This window comes from Branchiostoma lanceolatum, chromosome 18 (assembly GCF_035083965.1).
Source record: "Branchiostoma lanceolatum isolate klBraLanc5 chromosome 18, klBraLanc5.hap2, whole genome shotgun sequence".
Classification (NCBI taxonomy): Eukaryota; Metazoa; Chordata; class Leptocardii; order Amphioxiformes; family Branchiostomatidae; genus Branchiostoma; species Branchiostoma lanceolatum.
In genome coordinates, this window is record NC_089739.1 from 12,647,888 (window position 1) to 12,664,825 (window position 16,938).

At 42.4% G+C, this 16,938-nt stretch overlaps 1 protein-coding gene across 1 annotated transcript; it reads right to left on the minus strand.

Moving 5' to 3' along the window:
- Positions 1-4,812: 4,812 nt before the first annotated feature.
- On the minus strand, positions 4,813-13,174 carry LOC136424806 (uncharacterized). The gene is made up of 7 exons (XM_066413471.1): positions 12,932-13,174; positions 11,213-11,334; positions 9,817-10,650; positions 8,976-9,116; positions 7,463-7,619; positions 6,165-6,355; positions 4,813-5,091 (listed from the first exon to the last, which is right to left on the minus strand). Exons 1-7 carry the CDS (start codon positions 13,108-13,110, stop codon positions 4,895-4,897), a joined length of 1,821 nt encoding a protein of 606 aa, XP_066269568.1. The 5' UTR covers positions 13,111-13,174; the 3' UTR covers positions 4,813-4,894.
- Between the last annotated feature and the right edge of the window lie 3,764 nt (positions 13,175-16,938).

A 16,938-nucleotide genomic window follows, 5' to 3' on the forward strand; every position in this document is an offset into this window, starting at 1 on the left:
CACTGGATGGGAGAAACCATTCAAATTACAGGAAGGAGATGGCTGGACACTGCAGGCTCGTTCTCATTTGAATGTACAAATTGCTGTCGCCAGCCTTTACGACTTGATATGAGCCAAATTACGGGCACCATCGATGCTTTCTTCACTTTCCCACAACACGTATCATGTTTCACGAAAAATGCACATCAAAATTACTAATGGGTTTTGACTTAGAAGAAGTGATGGCAATGGGTGGCTTAAAGAGTCATAAAAAATGGCTGTCGCCTGCGGAGACATGCAAAATTTAAAAAGCAGCCGAGAATGTAACAATTCAGTTCAGAGATTGACCGGTTAACTGGTGAATCCAGCTACCGAGGCCCTCCGACAAATCACGTCAGATCGCTCCTGTTATTGTTCTTGTACGCTGTGCAAGGCGGTTTATGCCTGTCGCCCAATACGGTAAGCTCCGTTACCGTTTGGAGTAAGACGTTCCTGACATTAAGATATGCCACATATAAGGTGCCAACCTGTCGTTTTTATGACGACTTAGAGCTTTTGTGGCTTTTAAAAGGAACAAATAAGAAGTGTCTGCTCTCAGTTTTGAACCACCTCCTTGAAAAAATGACAGTACAGTAATACATGTAATCTCCGTTACCATTGTTTGATGCTCTCTGTGTTGTTAACAAGGCCTGGTGTAGGAACGCCGCCCATTTTCTAAATGCCCGTACACACGTCCTTTTAATAATAAAAGATGGAACGCAAAAATGGATATCCCTTTGAAGGAAACGCCAAAGTTTTTCTGTTGTAAGCTCCGTTACCGGTAACGGAGATTACATCTGTTGCGGAATAAACGTAACCTGGCGCAGAACATTTTGTAGTTGTGCACCATATTAAAGGCAAACGCGCTTGAACTAGAATAGAAAAGTATAGATTCAACTGAGAATAACCCTCTGTAGGGTTATCATATTCCAATATTCTACTCTTTCTTCCAGATTTTGTTTCCAAAGTTGAATTTTTTTTAAACCTCAAGACAATAAGTGATCTATAGCCTTTGATGTGTTTGATTGCACCATTATATACTGGGATTGATTATTTTCAAATAAAGTTAGAAACAAATGCAACGAACACTACAAATACCCAACGATAAACTGGTAGATGGCCTTTTTAAAGTTGTATGGGACTGTCAATGATTTGATATTAGGTGGTAATGTATTCCAAAGATTGATGGCTCAGTAGAGAAAGGTTCGCTTTTGACTGTTAGTTTTTGGTTTATGTACTTTGAAACTGTAGGGGCTGGATAATCTGGTGGAGTACGTGTGGGTAGAATGTACAGGGACAATGGAACTGTAAATGTTTTGAGGTTCATGGCTGACAAGTATTCTAAAAAAAGTGGGCCAACCTGGATCTGCATGCATACTTTAACCTAGATCTGCATGAATACGAGATAAATGGGCGGACATTTCTGCCCCAGTGGCCCAGACTGTGATTTATGTTGACCGTAACTACATGGTAAGTTCACATGATGCAGAAAACTACCTTTAATTTATTTTAAACAAGTATAGTTTGCCTGCCCTCATGTCCCAGGAAATCAGAAGTCGATCAATTACAACTTGGCGGCTTACGTCTGGCGAACCCGCCTTTTGGCGACGGTATGTAATCTCCGTTACCGTTTTTCCGTGATTCCCCCTCCGTTCCAAATGCTTTACTGCTCCTACGCAGTATTAGTTCGCAACATTGAATATGTTATAGATGTTGTGAGAGTTAAATTATTTGGATCAACGGAGGATGGAACTTTTTGCAAGAACTATCAGATTCCGCCTCTGGTAAATTTCTCAAACAAGTCGAAACGCAAAAACAATTCCAGACAATCTTATTCCTGAATGAAACAGTTACGATCGTCAACACGGCACTAAATTTGACAAACTTTTTACTAGAGATACTGACTCCTTAACTATAGGTTTTGAGGGCGATGTCACGACATGAAAGCTCCAAAATTGAAATATCCAATTACTGATGTTCAACATTTGTTTCCGCAAAAATATGGGTAAACTCCAAGGACATCTAATCAAAACTTAGAAATTTTTGGCAACTTCCCATGATAAATGAGCTGTCATATTTTGGGGATCATAAAAGGAGATATTCAGCTAATAAATGAGATAGGTGTGCCTGGAAAATGAGCTGATCAATTTTTCGACCCTAAAAATCGCTATTTTGCACATTTCATTGAGAACGAGCGTGCAGTACTGTCATAGATTACTAAGCGGCGCTTCTGTACCACCGAGTTGCGAAATGCTTGCAGCTAGCCAGTATTTCTAGTTTATATAATTTTGCACCTTTCTGTGTACCTCTCAAGAACTTGACTCAATTAATCATCCTGTCGGGGCCCTTCAAAGACTAGTATAATATCAAGTGTTGGTTGAAATACTCCTTGGTTTTAAGAAATTGTTGAGAGTCGAAGGTTTGGATATTTAGATAAAACTTTCAACTTTCTAAAACGTTCTTTCAACTTCCGTGGGCCTAAATGACTATATGCGATTCGGAATTGAAAATGAAAGACCAAAATACATACTTAGAAGAAGACTACATTTTTGTACACCGGCATGGACCATTTATTGTATAAGTGCGAAAGCCAACCGCAGAGGTTCTATCAACTGTAGTGCAAACAAAGCAGTTGTAATCTTGATGCTACATAGATGCAAAAAATACTGCTTGCATGGTTCACACTCGTTTTAAGTTTGTGATAATTTCCTTTAATTTGTTAAAATAGTTTACGTGCATTAACTTATGATTAAAGATATTACTAGTACATGTATATGTAAGAAGAAGAAATAGAGAAGTATATGTAAGAAATCTGCAAAGTATACTACAATATCCAAATGACTGTCTTGACATACATTATTTCTATCCATTTCACGAATATATATCACGAAAATAAGCTATCCAAACTAAGCAGGTTTTACGTTCGGGTACAAGTAGTTTCGAATGTAGAGCTAGTAATGAAAAACTCAACTTCATTCAACAAAATATAAACTAATGATAAATGTAAAGCCAAACACTGCAATAATGAAGATGTAAGTAGCACAATAAGCACATTGACATGAAATTTGTAAATTTCATTTGCCCCGGTAATGCATATGAACGGATGGGCAGCTTTGAGTTATTTTTTTGTATATTGTTATTTCTTGCAAAATTGCCAATACTAACATCTTACATTTTGCTGTATTTTAGTTAACATCACATTGATCAACGCTACAGCAATGACAGAATATATAAACTAGTAGATTTGAGTCATTTTAGAAGTCACCAGCTGAAAGGTTACATTTGGTTATTTCTTGCATTAGACCAAAGAAGAATGCACTTTAAAAATCGATCAATCTCCTTACTTCTTCGCTTGACAGAAGAGATGTACATTGTACTCCTCTTTTGCATCAGGGGTATTTTATTTCATTTATTAATTTATTTCATCTATGAATCTTTAGGGTGGTCCCTTCAGTTAAAGGCAACCTATATATAAAGCAATATTTGGGCCCAAGCCAAACGTGGAAATAAAAAAGATGCTGAAATCTTTATGGTAGTGACATGTACTAAGGCCACAGCAAGTAAATTTTATGGATGACATCCTTGGCAGACCCCAAAATTAATGAGATAGGGCGAAAAAAACAAGGCGAGCCAAAAAAACAAGATTCCTATATTTTCAAATTTTGAGATCATAAATCTTGTTAAACAAGAATTGAGGCAGCGAAATATAATACCATGACCAACAGGTCTTTTATTCCTGTATTCAACCAATGAGGTTTCATATATACTATAAAACCTCCTTGATTCGACAGTAAACATGTCCATGTATACATTGCAATAGACTAACTACAACAAAAAAAAGAAAAGAGCTTGTTGTACCATCATCTGAAGCAACTACACTGGCTATTCATGTGATGAAACACTTTGTGTAATACAGCTCAATTAACTAGACCCCCCCCCCCATTATTTATATAATGCCCTTGCTAGAACAAATGCAGAAAGCAGCTTGTTATTATACCATCATGGGCAGAAACTACACTGGTTATTCATATACAATGACACACCTTAGATTGTCAACATTAAACTGTTCTTGAAGATGTGTATACAGCTTAATTAACTAGAACAAACGCAGAAAACAGCTTGTCATACCATCGTGGGCAGGAACTACACTGGGTATTCATATGCAATGAAACACCTTAGACTGTCAACGTTTACAACATATTTGCCAATTTTTCGGGCATGTTGACCACCGTCGGAGGGCAATGAAATTTCTTGTTTTTTATTTCGAAATCAGGCGAAAATTAACGAGCGCGCTGATGTCATCCATAAAAATTACTTGCTGTGGCCTAAAATTGTTAAGCACATTTGCGTAATACGTTGAGCATTTTAAAACCGCGCAAACTGTGCTGTACGATGATCCCCTTAGTTTCACGAGCCTACAAAAACTCCGGCCACGAGTTTCAATGAGTTCTCACATCACAACGACGTCATATATTTTGCATAATGAACGTTGCTATACATTGTGATAGTGTTGTTTGAACTGATCATGTATAGAAATGACTAAGCAAAATGGCTTTTAAAATCCGGTTCTGGCCCTAACATTGCTTGAGTTTCCTTTAACAAAGTAACTGACTTCCAACGCAGCCCTTACAAAATCAAAACAAACCAGGATACAAAACTTAACATAAAGTGAATGAATGATACATTGTGCTACAAAAATATAGAATAAAACAGTAATCATTAAACATGAATCATGCAAACAGACCAGAACTAATTCAGAACGATTACAACTCAAATCACAAAGGTCATTCCACTGCGATTGAGGGTCTGACGTCAGATTTCTTTCTAGCAGTCAGAGGTCAGGGGTGCAGTGGTATGTATGTTTATCAGTGTCTGTTTAAATCTGGCGGTTTCCTTTTAGAGGGACAGACTCCGCAATAACGGTAAGCGGAACTGATGCGGCCTTCTCTCTCTTCTTGATGATCCAGTAGACTGCCGCTGCCAGTATGATAGCCATGGCGAGAAACCCTCCCACAGCAGACAGGACAAGGATATTAATGTCCAGCGCGGTGGTTTGGACGTCTTGTTGTGGGCCTGTGAACACACATATACAGATCAGAACTCTGAACAAGAGCACGGCAATTATTCAGGATCAAAGATACAAAAATTATGCACTGCTGCAGTACCGAGGTCGGCCATCAGGAGGCCCAAAACCGACCTTGACCGTCAGGTCCACAACACCTACCTAGACAACAAATATCGTCACAATCCTTCCAGAGGTTCTTGAATCATTCCACCGGACACGCACGCACACACACGCACACACACACACACACGCGCGCGCGCGCACATACACGCACACACACGCACACACACACACACACACACACACACACACACATACAGACACACACACACACAAACGAAAACTGACTAAAACTCCCATTTTCATGGAGGTAATAATGTATAACTCATTCATCAAATACCCCCGTATATAGCGGCTTTTAAAAATAAGCAAACCTCCTAACAAAATAGCGCGATAAGCTAAAATCAGTACATTTTACATCACTTCTTTGTGCTTGTAAATCGTATCTAATATCCAAGCAGATGTTAGGAACTCGTTACGTCTTCCAAGCGTTTTCCTTTCAGTGTCAAACTGCCTTTTGTGTTTGATACGGAAAGGCCAGCCAGGAAAACGTAGCTAATAGCCTGCACCCAACATCTGCTTGGATATTACTTGTAAGAGCAAAATGAACAGGTATGAACGGCACATGCGCGATTTCAACGATGAAGGTCCCTAACTTAAAAACAGTTCTTGTCCAAAATCTTGCTTGATACCATGTCCAGACACGTTTTGATTATGTCTAAGGCGCCTTCAACGTTGACAATTTACCCACAATACCTCATGCTGCGCATGCGCAGTTCAAAACATGAATCAGCGCTTATATATCTTCACACCTACACCAGAATGCATTTTGCTGGGTCCCGGAAGGGGAAATACGTCAGATCCTCTCTAGGCGCCGACTGTTTCTCTCAGCGTGGCCCCTAGTCATGTTTCGTGGTTTCGCACGCTGAGAGGAACTGTTGGCGCTAAGAGAGAATCTGACGTGTATCCCTTTCCGGGACCCAGCAAAATGCATTCTGGGAAGTATAAATGAGTGAATTACCGGCGGATCTGCTGTCTCCTTCCAAAGCGAGCTGGTATTCCTCGGAGCTCCAGGTGAAGTCACCGCACCGCGGGAACCCCTTGGGCGGAGAAGGGTGCCGATCTGCCGCCTCCTGCAGGATCAGCGCCATCCCCTCGTTCATGTGCTGATCGTTGTGGCAGTGCATGAACCATGGCCCGGGGTTGTCAGACCTAAAACATACAAGTTAAAAATATACATTTAAATACGTGCTGGTCGTTGATGCAGTGCAGGGACCAGGGCCCGGGGTTGTCAGACCTAGCAGGTACAAATCAAATGTATGAAATACCTTACGTTTGGGACCGCATCCGTCAGCAGCGACACCTACAGCTGCAGTGTAATGTGAACCAATCAGAATAGACCGATCCCATAGCCCCAGCTAACTCCGTCAAAACGTAGAGTTGCAAAATAAAAACATAGAAATGCAAAATGCTTGACGAATCCATTCCCTCTCTCATTGGCCAAACCGAAAGCTTCCATTCTGTAATTGGTTAAACTGCTAATTGTGATGGACAGTGAGGATCGGTATATTGCCCTGAGGAAGGTTACAGACGATCACCCAAACGTCGTTGTGAATAATCACTTGGTTTTGTACAAAGAATTTTGTTATTCAGTGACTTACAAACGTAATGAAACTATTCATGGATACAAATCGAACCGCTTGCAAGTTGACCTGTGTTGATAGAATTCATTCTGAAGTAGGATTCAATTGTTATGTTCCTACAACCGCCCGTTATACTGACGGGGGACGCCATAGGCTTTCTGAAACCTATTCTGTGTTGATAGAATTCATTCTGAAGTAGGATTCAATTGTTATGTTCCTACAACCGCCCGTTATACTGACGGGGGACGCCATAGGCTTTCTGAAACCTATTCTGTGTTGATAGAATTCATTCTGAAGTCGGATTCAATTGTTATGTTCCTACAACCGCCCGTTATATTGACGGGGGACGCCATAGGCTTTCTGAAACCTATTCTGTGTCTTGATAGAATTCATTCTGAAGTAGGATTCAATTGTTATGTTCCTACAACCGCCCTTTATACTGACGGGGGACGCCATAGGCTTTCTGCAACTTTTGATCCACTGCTTGCCGAGTCAGGTGTCATATTAGCATAAAGTGACGTCATAGAAGCGTAGGTTACTCATTCCTTACCAACTTTAGCGACCTCTAGCAGAATCCAGCCTTAACGCAGCTTACGGACGTTGCATGGATAGTGTAGTATTGTTTCAATTGCTCCTCATACTGTGTGAAAATTGAAGTAAATCTGCCGCTACTGACCTAAACCTGACTACAGTGTAGCCATTGGCTGGAACCATGACTGTGTCTTTCAGGGGCGGGTTGATCAGGTTAAGCAACGGTGGTCCATCCCGCCAGGCGGCGTCCGTGCACAGGTCATTCTTACATTTCACATCAGTGTTTGGCTGCATGTAGCGACCTGTCGGGTACAGCGCATTGTTGTAAAATCATGAATTCTAAATGCGTGTACCTGTATAGTTATGTAAGTGCGCAAGCGTGTACCTGTAGTTCTGTAAGTGTGCAAGCGTGTGCCTGCAGTTCTGTTAGTGCGTAAGCGTGTACCTGTAATTCTGTAAGTGCGTAAGCGTGTACCTGTAATTCTGTAAGTGCGTACGCGTGTACCGATAGTTCTGTAAGTGCGTAAGCTTCTGCCTGCAATTCCGTACGTAAATGCGTAAGCATGTACCCGTAGTTCTGTAAGTGCGCAAGCTTGTGCCTGTAGTTCTGTAAGTGCGTAAGTGTGTGCATGCCTGCAGTTCTGTAAATGCGTAAGCGTGTTCCTGTAATTCTATACGTGCGTAAGCGTGTACCTGTAGTTCTGTAAGTGCGTAAGCGTGTACCGATAGTTCTGTAAGTGCGTAAGCGTGTACCGATAGTTCTGTAAGTGCGCAAGCTTGTGCCTGTAGTTCTGTAAGTGCGTAAGCATGTGCATGCCTGCAGTTCTGTAAATGCGTAAGCGTGTACATGTAAGTTTGTAAGTGCGTAAGCGTGTACCTGTTGTTCTGTAAGTGCGTAAGCGTGTGCCGATAGTTCTGTAAGTGCGCAAGCGTGTGGCTGTAGTTATGTAAGTGCGTACACTTGTTGTCTTGTAGTTCTGTAAGTGCGTAAGCGTGTACATGTAGTACTATAAATGCGTAAGCGTGTGTTTGTATTTCTGTAAATACTGAATGCGTAAGCGTATGCTTGTAGTTCTGTAAATATCAAATGCGTAAGCGTGTGCTTGTAGTTCAATCTGTAAGTGCGTAAGCGTGTGCCTGTAGTTCTGTAAGTGCGTAAGCGTATACCTGTTGTCTTGTAGTTCTGTAAGTGCGTAAGCGTGTACATGTAGTACTGTAAATGCGTAAGCGTGTATTTGTATTTCTGTAAATACTGAATGCGTAAGCGTATGCTTGTAGTTCTGTAAATATCAAATGCGTAAGCGTGTGCTTGTAGTTCAATCTGTAAGTGCGTAAGCGTGTGCTTGTAGTTCTGTAAGTGCGCAAGCGTGTGCCTGTAGTTCTGTAAGTGCGTAAGCTTATGCCTGTAGTTCTGTAAGTGCGCAAGCGTGTACCTGTAGTTCTGTAGATGCGTAAGCGCGTGTTGGCATTTCTGTTAATATTGAATGCGTAAGCGTGTGCTTGTAGTTCTGTAAATATTAAATGCGTAAGCGTGTGCTTGTAGTTCTGTAAGTGCGTAAGCGTGTGCCTGTAGTTCTGTAATTGCGTAAGCTTGTGCTTGTAGTTCTATAAGTGCGTAAGCGTGTGCCTGTAGTTTCTGTAAGTGCGTAAGCGTGTACCTGTTGTCTTGTTGTAGGTCGGGTAACCCATGGCGACGACCTGGAAGGCGTGTCCGTGGATGTGGACGGCGTGGTGAGTCTGGCTGGTCGGGGCGAAGGTGTTATACATCACCAGTTGGATTGTCTTGTCGTATGGGATGTCTGAAAACAATGGATAAAGAAATAACAAGAGTAGTGTTTAAAAAACACACCGGCGACGTGAGATTATGCAAAGTAGGTCCTTATTTGCATGGTTCATATCCTACTATGTTAACCTCCACGAAACCTTCAAATGCAACAAGTATAAAGTTCAAAGACAAAAAAAAAAAAAAACGGATGTAACAAGTCGATGGGGACTCTCTATAGGGCAAACTAATATTAACTTCTGCGTAACTCTTTTGATTTTCAGCAGTTTACGCGGGAATAACTATAAACTATACAAAATATGCTGTGTTCTTATGTTTTGATGTAAAAATTGCAATCATATCACACTTCATTACGTTTGAGTTAACATCGTTTTGGTCAACATTAATGTAAAGGCAGTCCCGTAGTCTTTTTGAGGCCGTAGGGGCAGTGGGCTGTGATTTGTGTCTAGGGTACGGTATTGGAAGGCGGAGCCCATCCCTCTCCTTCCACGGCCTTTTACCTCCCTAACCGAAGTCAGGTAACCATGTTACACCTGGTTGGAGTAAGGAAAGTCGTGTTAAGTGCCTTTCCCAAGGACACAACATCGGTGACATGTCAGGGGACTCGAACTCCGGACCTCTGGGTTCTGGGCCAAACACCCTAACTGTTGCGCCAACACAATGCCACGTGATCAATATTTAAAATGTTAAAACATATACACTGGTCTCTATCCCACCTATGATATGTGTACACCGACATCCGCTCCGAAGACACTCCTCCTCGTCACACGGTACCGTCGCCGTAGTGCTGTTCTGGTGAAGCGGGGAAGTGGGGCCGATGAACCGACGACCGTTGATCGACGACCCGATGATGAAGTTGAAGTTCAAGAATATCTCTGTTACATCTGAGGCTTCTGTCTTGCGGGAATGTTCATGGTCATTGTCAATGACCTCGGATTGTCCAACCCCCTCTATTGGCAAATTTGGTGCTTCTGCCTCATCAACATTGATGCAAATAGTGTTTAAATGTTCGGGGTAGCCAGCAAACGGGCAGTTGAAGACATAACATGGACTCTCTATGCTGCAGTTCCGTTTAGTCGTGGTAGGATCCCTGTCTGGTGTCACACCTTGGTATTGTAGAATCGCCCGCACCTCTTCTGTAATGTCGTCGGGAACCACGCTGACTTTGTCGTACGGGTAGCATTTTGAGCAGTGTCCGGTGCGGAGGGTCTGAGCCCTTATCCAGTACAAGTCCGGCTGTACGGTCCCGGTTATCTGGACATCGTAGCTCTCTCCTGGGTATATAATGACCGACTGGACGTTACGCGGGACCATGTCGTACCCGTCGCTTGCCGTCACCGTCAGCTCGTGTTGATCTACAGAAAACCGGAACGGATAATCCGGACCGACGTGAATGATCCGGAAGCTGACGTGCCCTCCGGAAGCGACTGTGAATGTGCTCAGCGGCGCCCTGATGTTTCCAAACCGACCACGTCCGTTAATTAAAGCGGAGGTGAACACTCGACTAGAGACCTTTATGCCATCGTGAGAGAAAGGGCGTTCGTAGGCACCTGAAACAACACAGTTGAAAAGTGATTATAACGTCAGTGCAAACCAATTTATGTTTCACGTCACAAAAGAGTTGAATTGATATTTCTGGAACAATTAATCTCAATGGTTTCCTAAAGTAGAAATGGTGAAGTATAGGGGGCTAAATAAAAGGCTAGGGGCCTGAATGTCCTTTACGCAGAGCGTGATTAGCTTGACCAAATTGCGCTCCTAGCGGCCGGCCCAGAGGGTGGAGGAGTAGTATACCATCATGCATTGCGACAAAACAAAATGGCAGCGTTGAAGTTAGATCGCGACCAGAGAGGCCGGCCCAACTGTTACCGTCCCCAAGAAGGGAGTCATTGATCTCCGCCAGCGAGAGCTTGTGTAAACACAGGCTAGAGCGTAATCAGCCGTTTTAATTCGGGCCAAATGTGCCAATGAAAAGTTACTTTAAAAAAGGAGCAATATGGTATGCACGATAGGCCCCACTGCGCAACTCAAAGACTGGTCACTCCCCTTTGGGTACCCGACAGGAAATGCCCTCTTGTCATCAAGAAATATTCGATATAATAGTATAATTACCTAGCATGTATTCTCCATTGCCGCCATATTCCATACGAAACATGTTTGAAATCCAATATGGCGTAGCATCAATGTGATACCAGTCGTGGAGGATCATGGGAGCCGATGGCATGATGGGATGCCTGGTTAACAACAAAACAAGGACCAAAGTCATCACCAGCATACATATGCAACTTTGGAAGCTTGTATGGAAGAACTACCAATGTATAATATCATCAGTCTTTGTACGAACAGATCATAAGAAAAAAAACATGATGTTCAGAAGACCGTTATTTTATCCATAATCTTGAATGAATTGAAAAGTCAAAACACCCGGCTAGCTGTAGCTAGCAAGTTTTAATATGGAGAACAAAACTATGCTTGTTATACGTTAGTAAAGATACATTCACCTTTGTATATAGAGTACTCTACAACGAATAAGAACCAATAAGGAGTTCTAGAAAAATAATAAAAAGTAGCCATGATGCACTGGCAACGATGGACGCTATAAATGATTATTCATCTTACTGTAAGCACAATTTGATTCATAATGAGAAATAAAGTGTTCTCCAACTCAAAGAATTGACTCATCGGAATTTTCGACCGAACCACTTACTAATAGCTAGTGATGCGTACCTAAACCCTGGACCTGATCCGGACTGGACCTAACGTTTAGGTTCAAGTCCAAAAAAACCTAAACGTCTGGAAACAAGTCCGGACTTGAAACAGAAAAAATCTCTCACTTATGTATAGTAATACTCCTTTTTTGTCTTAAGCCATCATAAACCTTCCTTAGATCGTGAAATTTGCAATGAAAAAATATGAAAATATTGCTGTTTTTGTGTTTGATAACTGAACTTTTGTGTTTACTACTGACTGTATATAATTTCGCATACATAGTTTTGAAATTGCATATAAACTATATGCCAATTTTTGTAACAGGAAAAAAGGCCGGACCTAAACCTAAACCCCTGGATATGAATCCGGACCTAAAACTATTAATAGCCTTTTTCGGCTATCTGACCCGAACGCTGTAGACACGTCATTTTTACGCAGGTGTGACGTCAGCATCATTTCAGGCCATCTACATCAGGGCACACCATGTACCACCTTTCTCTCAACCGGGACGGGGGACGGTACCGACTTCCGACTAACTTTGACCCAGTGCTGACGCCACACCTGCGTAGAAAGCACGTGCCACAGCGTAGATAGCTGAAGAGTGATTCAATTGAAAATTCCTGTGGGTCAATCATTTGAGTTTAAGGTACCGTTGACGGGTGGCTGAGGAGTTTGGGGATGTTTTAAAAAACCTTTTATAGAAAAAAGGCTCTCCCTGGCTTGTACTTCGATGTTTATTAATGTAACTTTGCAGAAATGTATATGATAGTAATACATCAAGAATTATGCGTGTCAACGAGTATATCTAGCGGATTTTTGTTTGTTTGATAACAAAAAAAATTCGCCAAAAATCGACATTTCAAAAGATACTTGTTGGAACGCATAATTCTTGATGTATCCCTATCATGTACATGTACGTCATACTGACTTGCATAAATTATCATCTTGCTATAAGGTACTACCTGAAAAAAGATTAAGGTTGAGGAAGGTTTATAAAGCTTAAGAAAGGGGTTTTTCAATAACATCCCAAAACTCCTCAGCCAACCTTCAACGGTACCTTAAGAACCATTTATTTCTAATTATGTAATTTACCAAATTTGATGAACTTTTAGCTTGACTTACTTTGCCTTGTGCACGATGAAAGCTCCGAACAGCCCGTCTTCTCGCTGAGTGAAGAGGTGGGAGTGGTAAAAATGCGTCCCAGCAGGCTCTGCGCGGAAGCGATAGACGAAGCTCTCGCGGGGCATGATGGGGCATTGGGTGACGTAGGCCACGCCATCCATATGTGGCGTTCCGCGCATGTGCAGACCGTGCCAGTGGATGCTTGTGGCCTCGGTTAGCAGTTTATTTGTTACTTTAACGACGACCTGCAGAGATAATATGATTCAACATAATAACACATGTAAGTACGGTCGGATTTGAAATGCTCTAAATCGTGTCAGAAAATACGTGTTACCTACAAGCAAAAAGGTTCCATGCTACAATAAATATTCGTTTCTAAATTTTACTGGACAGATGTCACAATGAGAGTTGGTCTTAAGGGACAATTTTGTAAGATTTTTGCCTTAAGATGTTCTGAGAAAATGTTCTGAGAACAAAACCTCCACGTGAATGTCATGCGCATGCGCAACCACATTTTTAGTAATTTGCTTTCTACATTGTCCTTATTTTACATAGTGGACCTTTAAATTAATATCTGATTCAGAAACTTAGAGCCAATATATGTAAGGGTGTAACGTTTGAAAAGAAATGGTTGAGTAAAATTCCAACAGTAGAATAAAAAATGTACCTGCGCCCCCTCCACGACTTCAATGGTAGGTCCTGGGAACATGTCGTTGACCGTTATGACGTTCCTCGGAACCCCGTCAGTGGTAATGACCTCTTCCATGGGTACGAGAGTTCCGTTTACGTTCTCCTTCCCAGGATGTGCGGGGTCACCCAATGGGCTGAAGAGCTCGACGCGTCCGTCGTCACGAAGTTTTGCCTGTTGATGGAAAATGTGGGGATATTTACATGATACAAATTTGACCAATCACATCAGTATCTTTCTCCCTCCCTCTCTCTCGTTTGCACTGAATAGAGTGTTATTGCGTAGCGGCAGCTTGTGGCCCAAAATATGCGACCGGTACCAAGCAGTCACACATGTGACATATGCATTACACTTGAGAAACAAAGCTTTACAAACCACCAAAAAATACGCCTCCGAGTAGTACCTGTTCAGTTTGGCCATTCCAATAGACAATTTGAAAATAATTTGTGTTCTTGGCCGGCAAAATATGATGTAGTCATTCCATACTACAATAGTCAGGTCTAGGTTCAGGTTCGGACCTGGACCTGATCCTCTGGACTTGGACCGTACCTGGACCTGAATTTTCTGTGCCGGTAGCCATGCTAATGTGGTGTCAAAAAGTCGGCATTTCTCGCATATGTCAGAGTTAGTCACGTGGCCGCAAACAAGGTTTTGAAGAAAAAAAAGCCACCTACGGAGTTTGTGTCCCTTCTCCCGTTGACGTTCCGTGTGTGAGTCATGGTCTTGGTCCGTCTGATGACGAAGTTAAAGTTACAGACACTGTCGGTGCAGGACTGGGAAAAGACGAGCGGGGGCGCTACTGCAAGCGCCGCCATGATGATGATGATGATGGAGGTCAGACGCCCCGCCATCTTTCTTCTTTCCTGACAATGATTTTACAGAGTTTTGAATCACCTGAAAATGTACCTTACATCTCTGCCATTTTTTGCAGTTCACTTTGCACTGCAGCTAGGCACCGCTGCTATCAATGCGGTCCCAAACATAAAATACGCCGTCTTGTCACATACTTAAGCAAGGGTTTGCGGATTCGATGGGGTGGTCTACTAGGTGGGCTAGTGGGGTGGGCTACCTCAGCATTGTACCCTTTCTGGGCCTCAAGGCTATGCATGGGGGTTAGTATCGAATGGAATTTCCTTGAGGAAAAGATGGGTCACTCTGTGGAAGGACCGGAAGGAATGCAACTGATCATATTGCTTTGGGGATGCTACAGTGGGGGGCAGAGGTGGGCAATGAGCATACATTCACATCGTGCAGGAGTTTGTTATCCCCAGTTTTAGATTTTTAAACATGGAGGACCATGTTCCCTGTTCCTTTACTGCTCAGTCAAGCCAACAGGACTACACATTGTGGCTACACGAAAGAAATGAGCAACAAAAGCAACACTATACATTGTACAAACACACACACAACATTCCAACCCACGCTCATGTACTGACACACATAACCACAAATACATTTTACATTTGCATACAACAAGCACATGCATTTAGGTATATTCTAGTCTAAATGTGAGACATATGTTTTGAATTTTGTCAAACAGAGGCTCTCTCATTCCCTAGCTGCCCTATCCAACTTCCAGTTTATTTCCCCTTGTACCTCTTCCCTTACATCCTATTGTATACTGAGTACTTCGAAGTTTGTTTGATATGATAAATGGCTTTTCTACCAGTCTTGGTGGAGTTCATTGCTGACATCTACCCCCCCCCCCCCCCCACCTGCCATATGATCAGCTGTTGCCTTCTGTCTAGCCCACCCAGTTTGACCCAGTTTCTCAAGGAAATTCCATAAGAGGCCAAACCCCCATGCATAGCCTTCAGGCCCAGAAAGGGTACAATGCTGAGGTAGCCCACCCCACTAGCCCACCTAGTAGACCACCCCATCGATTCCGCAAACCCACTTAAGCAACAATGATAAGACAATTGCCAATTACTTCTTAAGAATGCGGTCCCAAACATGACTGAGTCTATATCGGACGATGAAAAATGATATCAAAATTAATAGAGCGAGTGTCCATCAGTACCGCACCCCGACAAAGCCACATCTCACTAGAACACTGATAACCTGACTGACTATGTGTGTCATGCATAAAGAAGATAAATTCAAAATAGGTGATAGTGAATTCAAGAAAAAGATTTTGTTGATGGCTACCCAAGTACTAATACAACGGAAATGCAAAGTAAATGCATTACTCGGAAATGTACGAAATTCAGCTGTAGGGGATCAACTGTTACACGATCAAAGTGTGACAACAGCAACAGATTTGGGATTTGGATTGTTGGATTTTATTGGAATTGCAACAGTGCAATACATGTGGGACCAAGGAGGTTTTAACCTCCTTGGTGGGACACAGGCAGCTATTGCTGATGTCAAGGAGGTTAAAATATTAACCTCCTTGCTGATGTCGTGACCCACACACATAATGTACCCGTTTTTTACACTTGGCTGGAGTGAGGAAAGTCGTGTTAAGTGCATGCCTTTTTCCCAAGGGCGCAAGATCGGTGGCATCAGGGGATTCGAACCCGGGACCCCTGGGTTCTGAGTCGAAAATCATGCCGTTACACCACACGACCCACTAACAGGTGGGCAGTTAAGAAAAATCTTACACTCGATACATCCGTGAGTTCTGTTTTTGCATGCAACAATAGTGTACATGTTTTACGCTATGGTAGCTCTAATATACATAGATATCTACGTCCCGGACGAACTTTTTGCAATAAAGCTTTCCTCAAAGGAAACGTGTCACCGTGAGCAAACTAGGTCAACATGATAAGGCAATGGAAGAAAAAAAGTGCGATTGATCTATAATCAGTCACCGAAAGTGCTCAAAAATGTGTCATCGCATCATTCTGCACAATCCAAAACAAAATAGTGTAAACTTACCGGGTTTTGGCGTTCTTTAGTTTGGCAAAAGTAAGCCTGGCATCCAAGCCTGTTGCTGCGCTGCCGACACACTTTCTTTATCTCCACATATAGAGTCCTTCCTCTGACCAATGAGTCAACCGACAGGACACGTTTAAGGACATGTGAAAAAGTTGTAGACCTATTTTCGGATTGGGGTTGGGCAAAGATCACCTTCCTGTCCTCAATTCAAGACGCGCTGAGTTAACAAAAAAATGTAGGCCCCTCCCATCTCTCACACACGTTAAGTAACACCTGTCGACTTGTTTAAACTAATTCAATACGTTTCTGTATTTTCTTTTCATCCAAACAAAATGCTGACTGTGAGGTATGGAACACCATTCCTGCTCCTGGCCATCTCTGTTCTGGAGTTGTTGCTGTTTTCTGGCATCATTACCTTCGCCAAGAAGGTTATGTTTCT

Coding starts and splice junctions, on each gene's coding strand:
- LOC136424806 (XM_066413471.1), bottom strand. CDS start 13,110: ATGCGCGGAACGCCACATATGGATGGCGTGGCCTACGTCACCCAATGC. Junction 9,117..9,816: donor TCGGTGTACACATATCATAG/GTGGGATAGAGA, acceptor CATTGTTTTCAG/ACATCCCATACGACAAGACA. Junction 6,356..7,462: donor TACACTGTAGTCAGGTTTAG/GTCAGTAGCGGC, acceptor TGTATGTTTTAG/GTCTGACAACCCCGGGCCAT.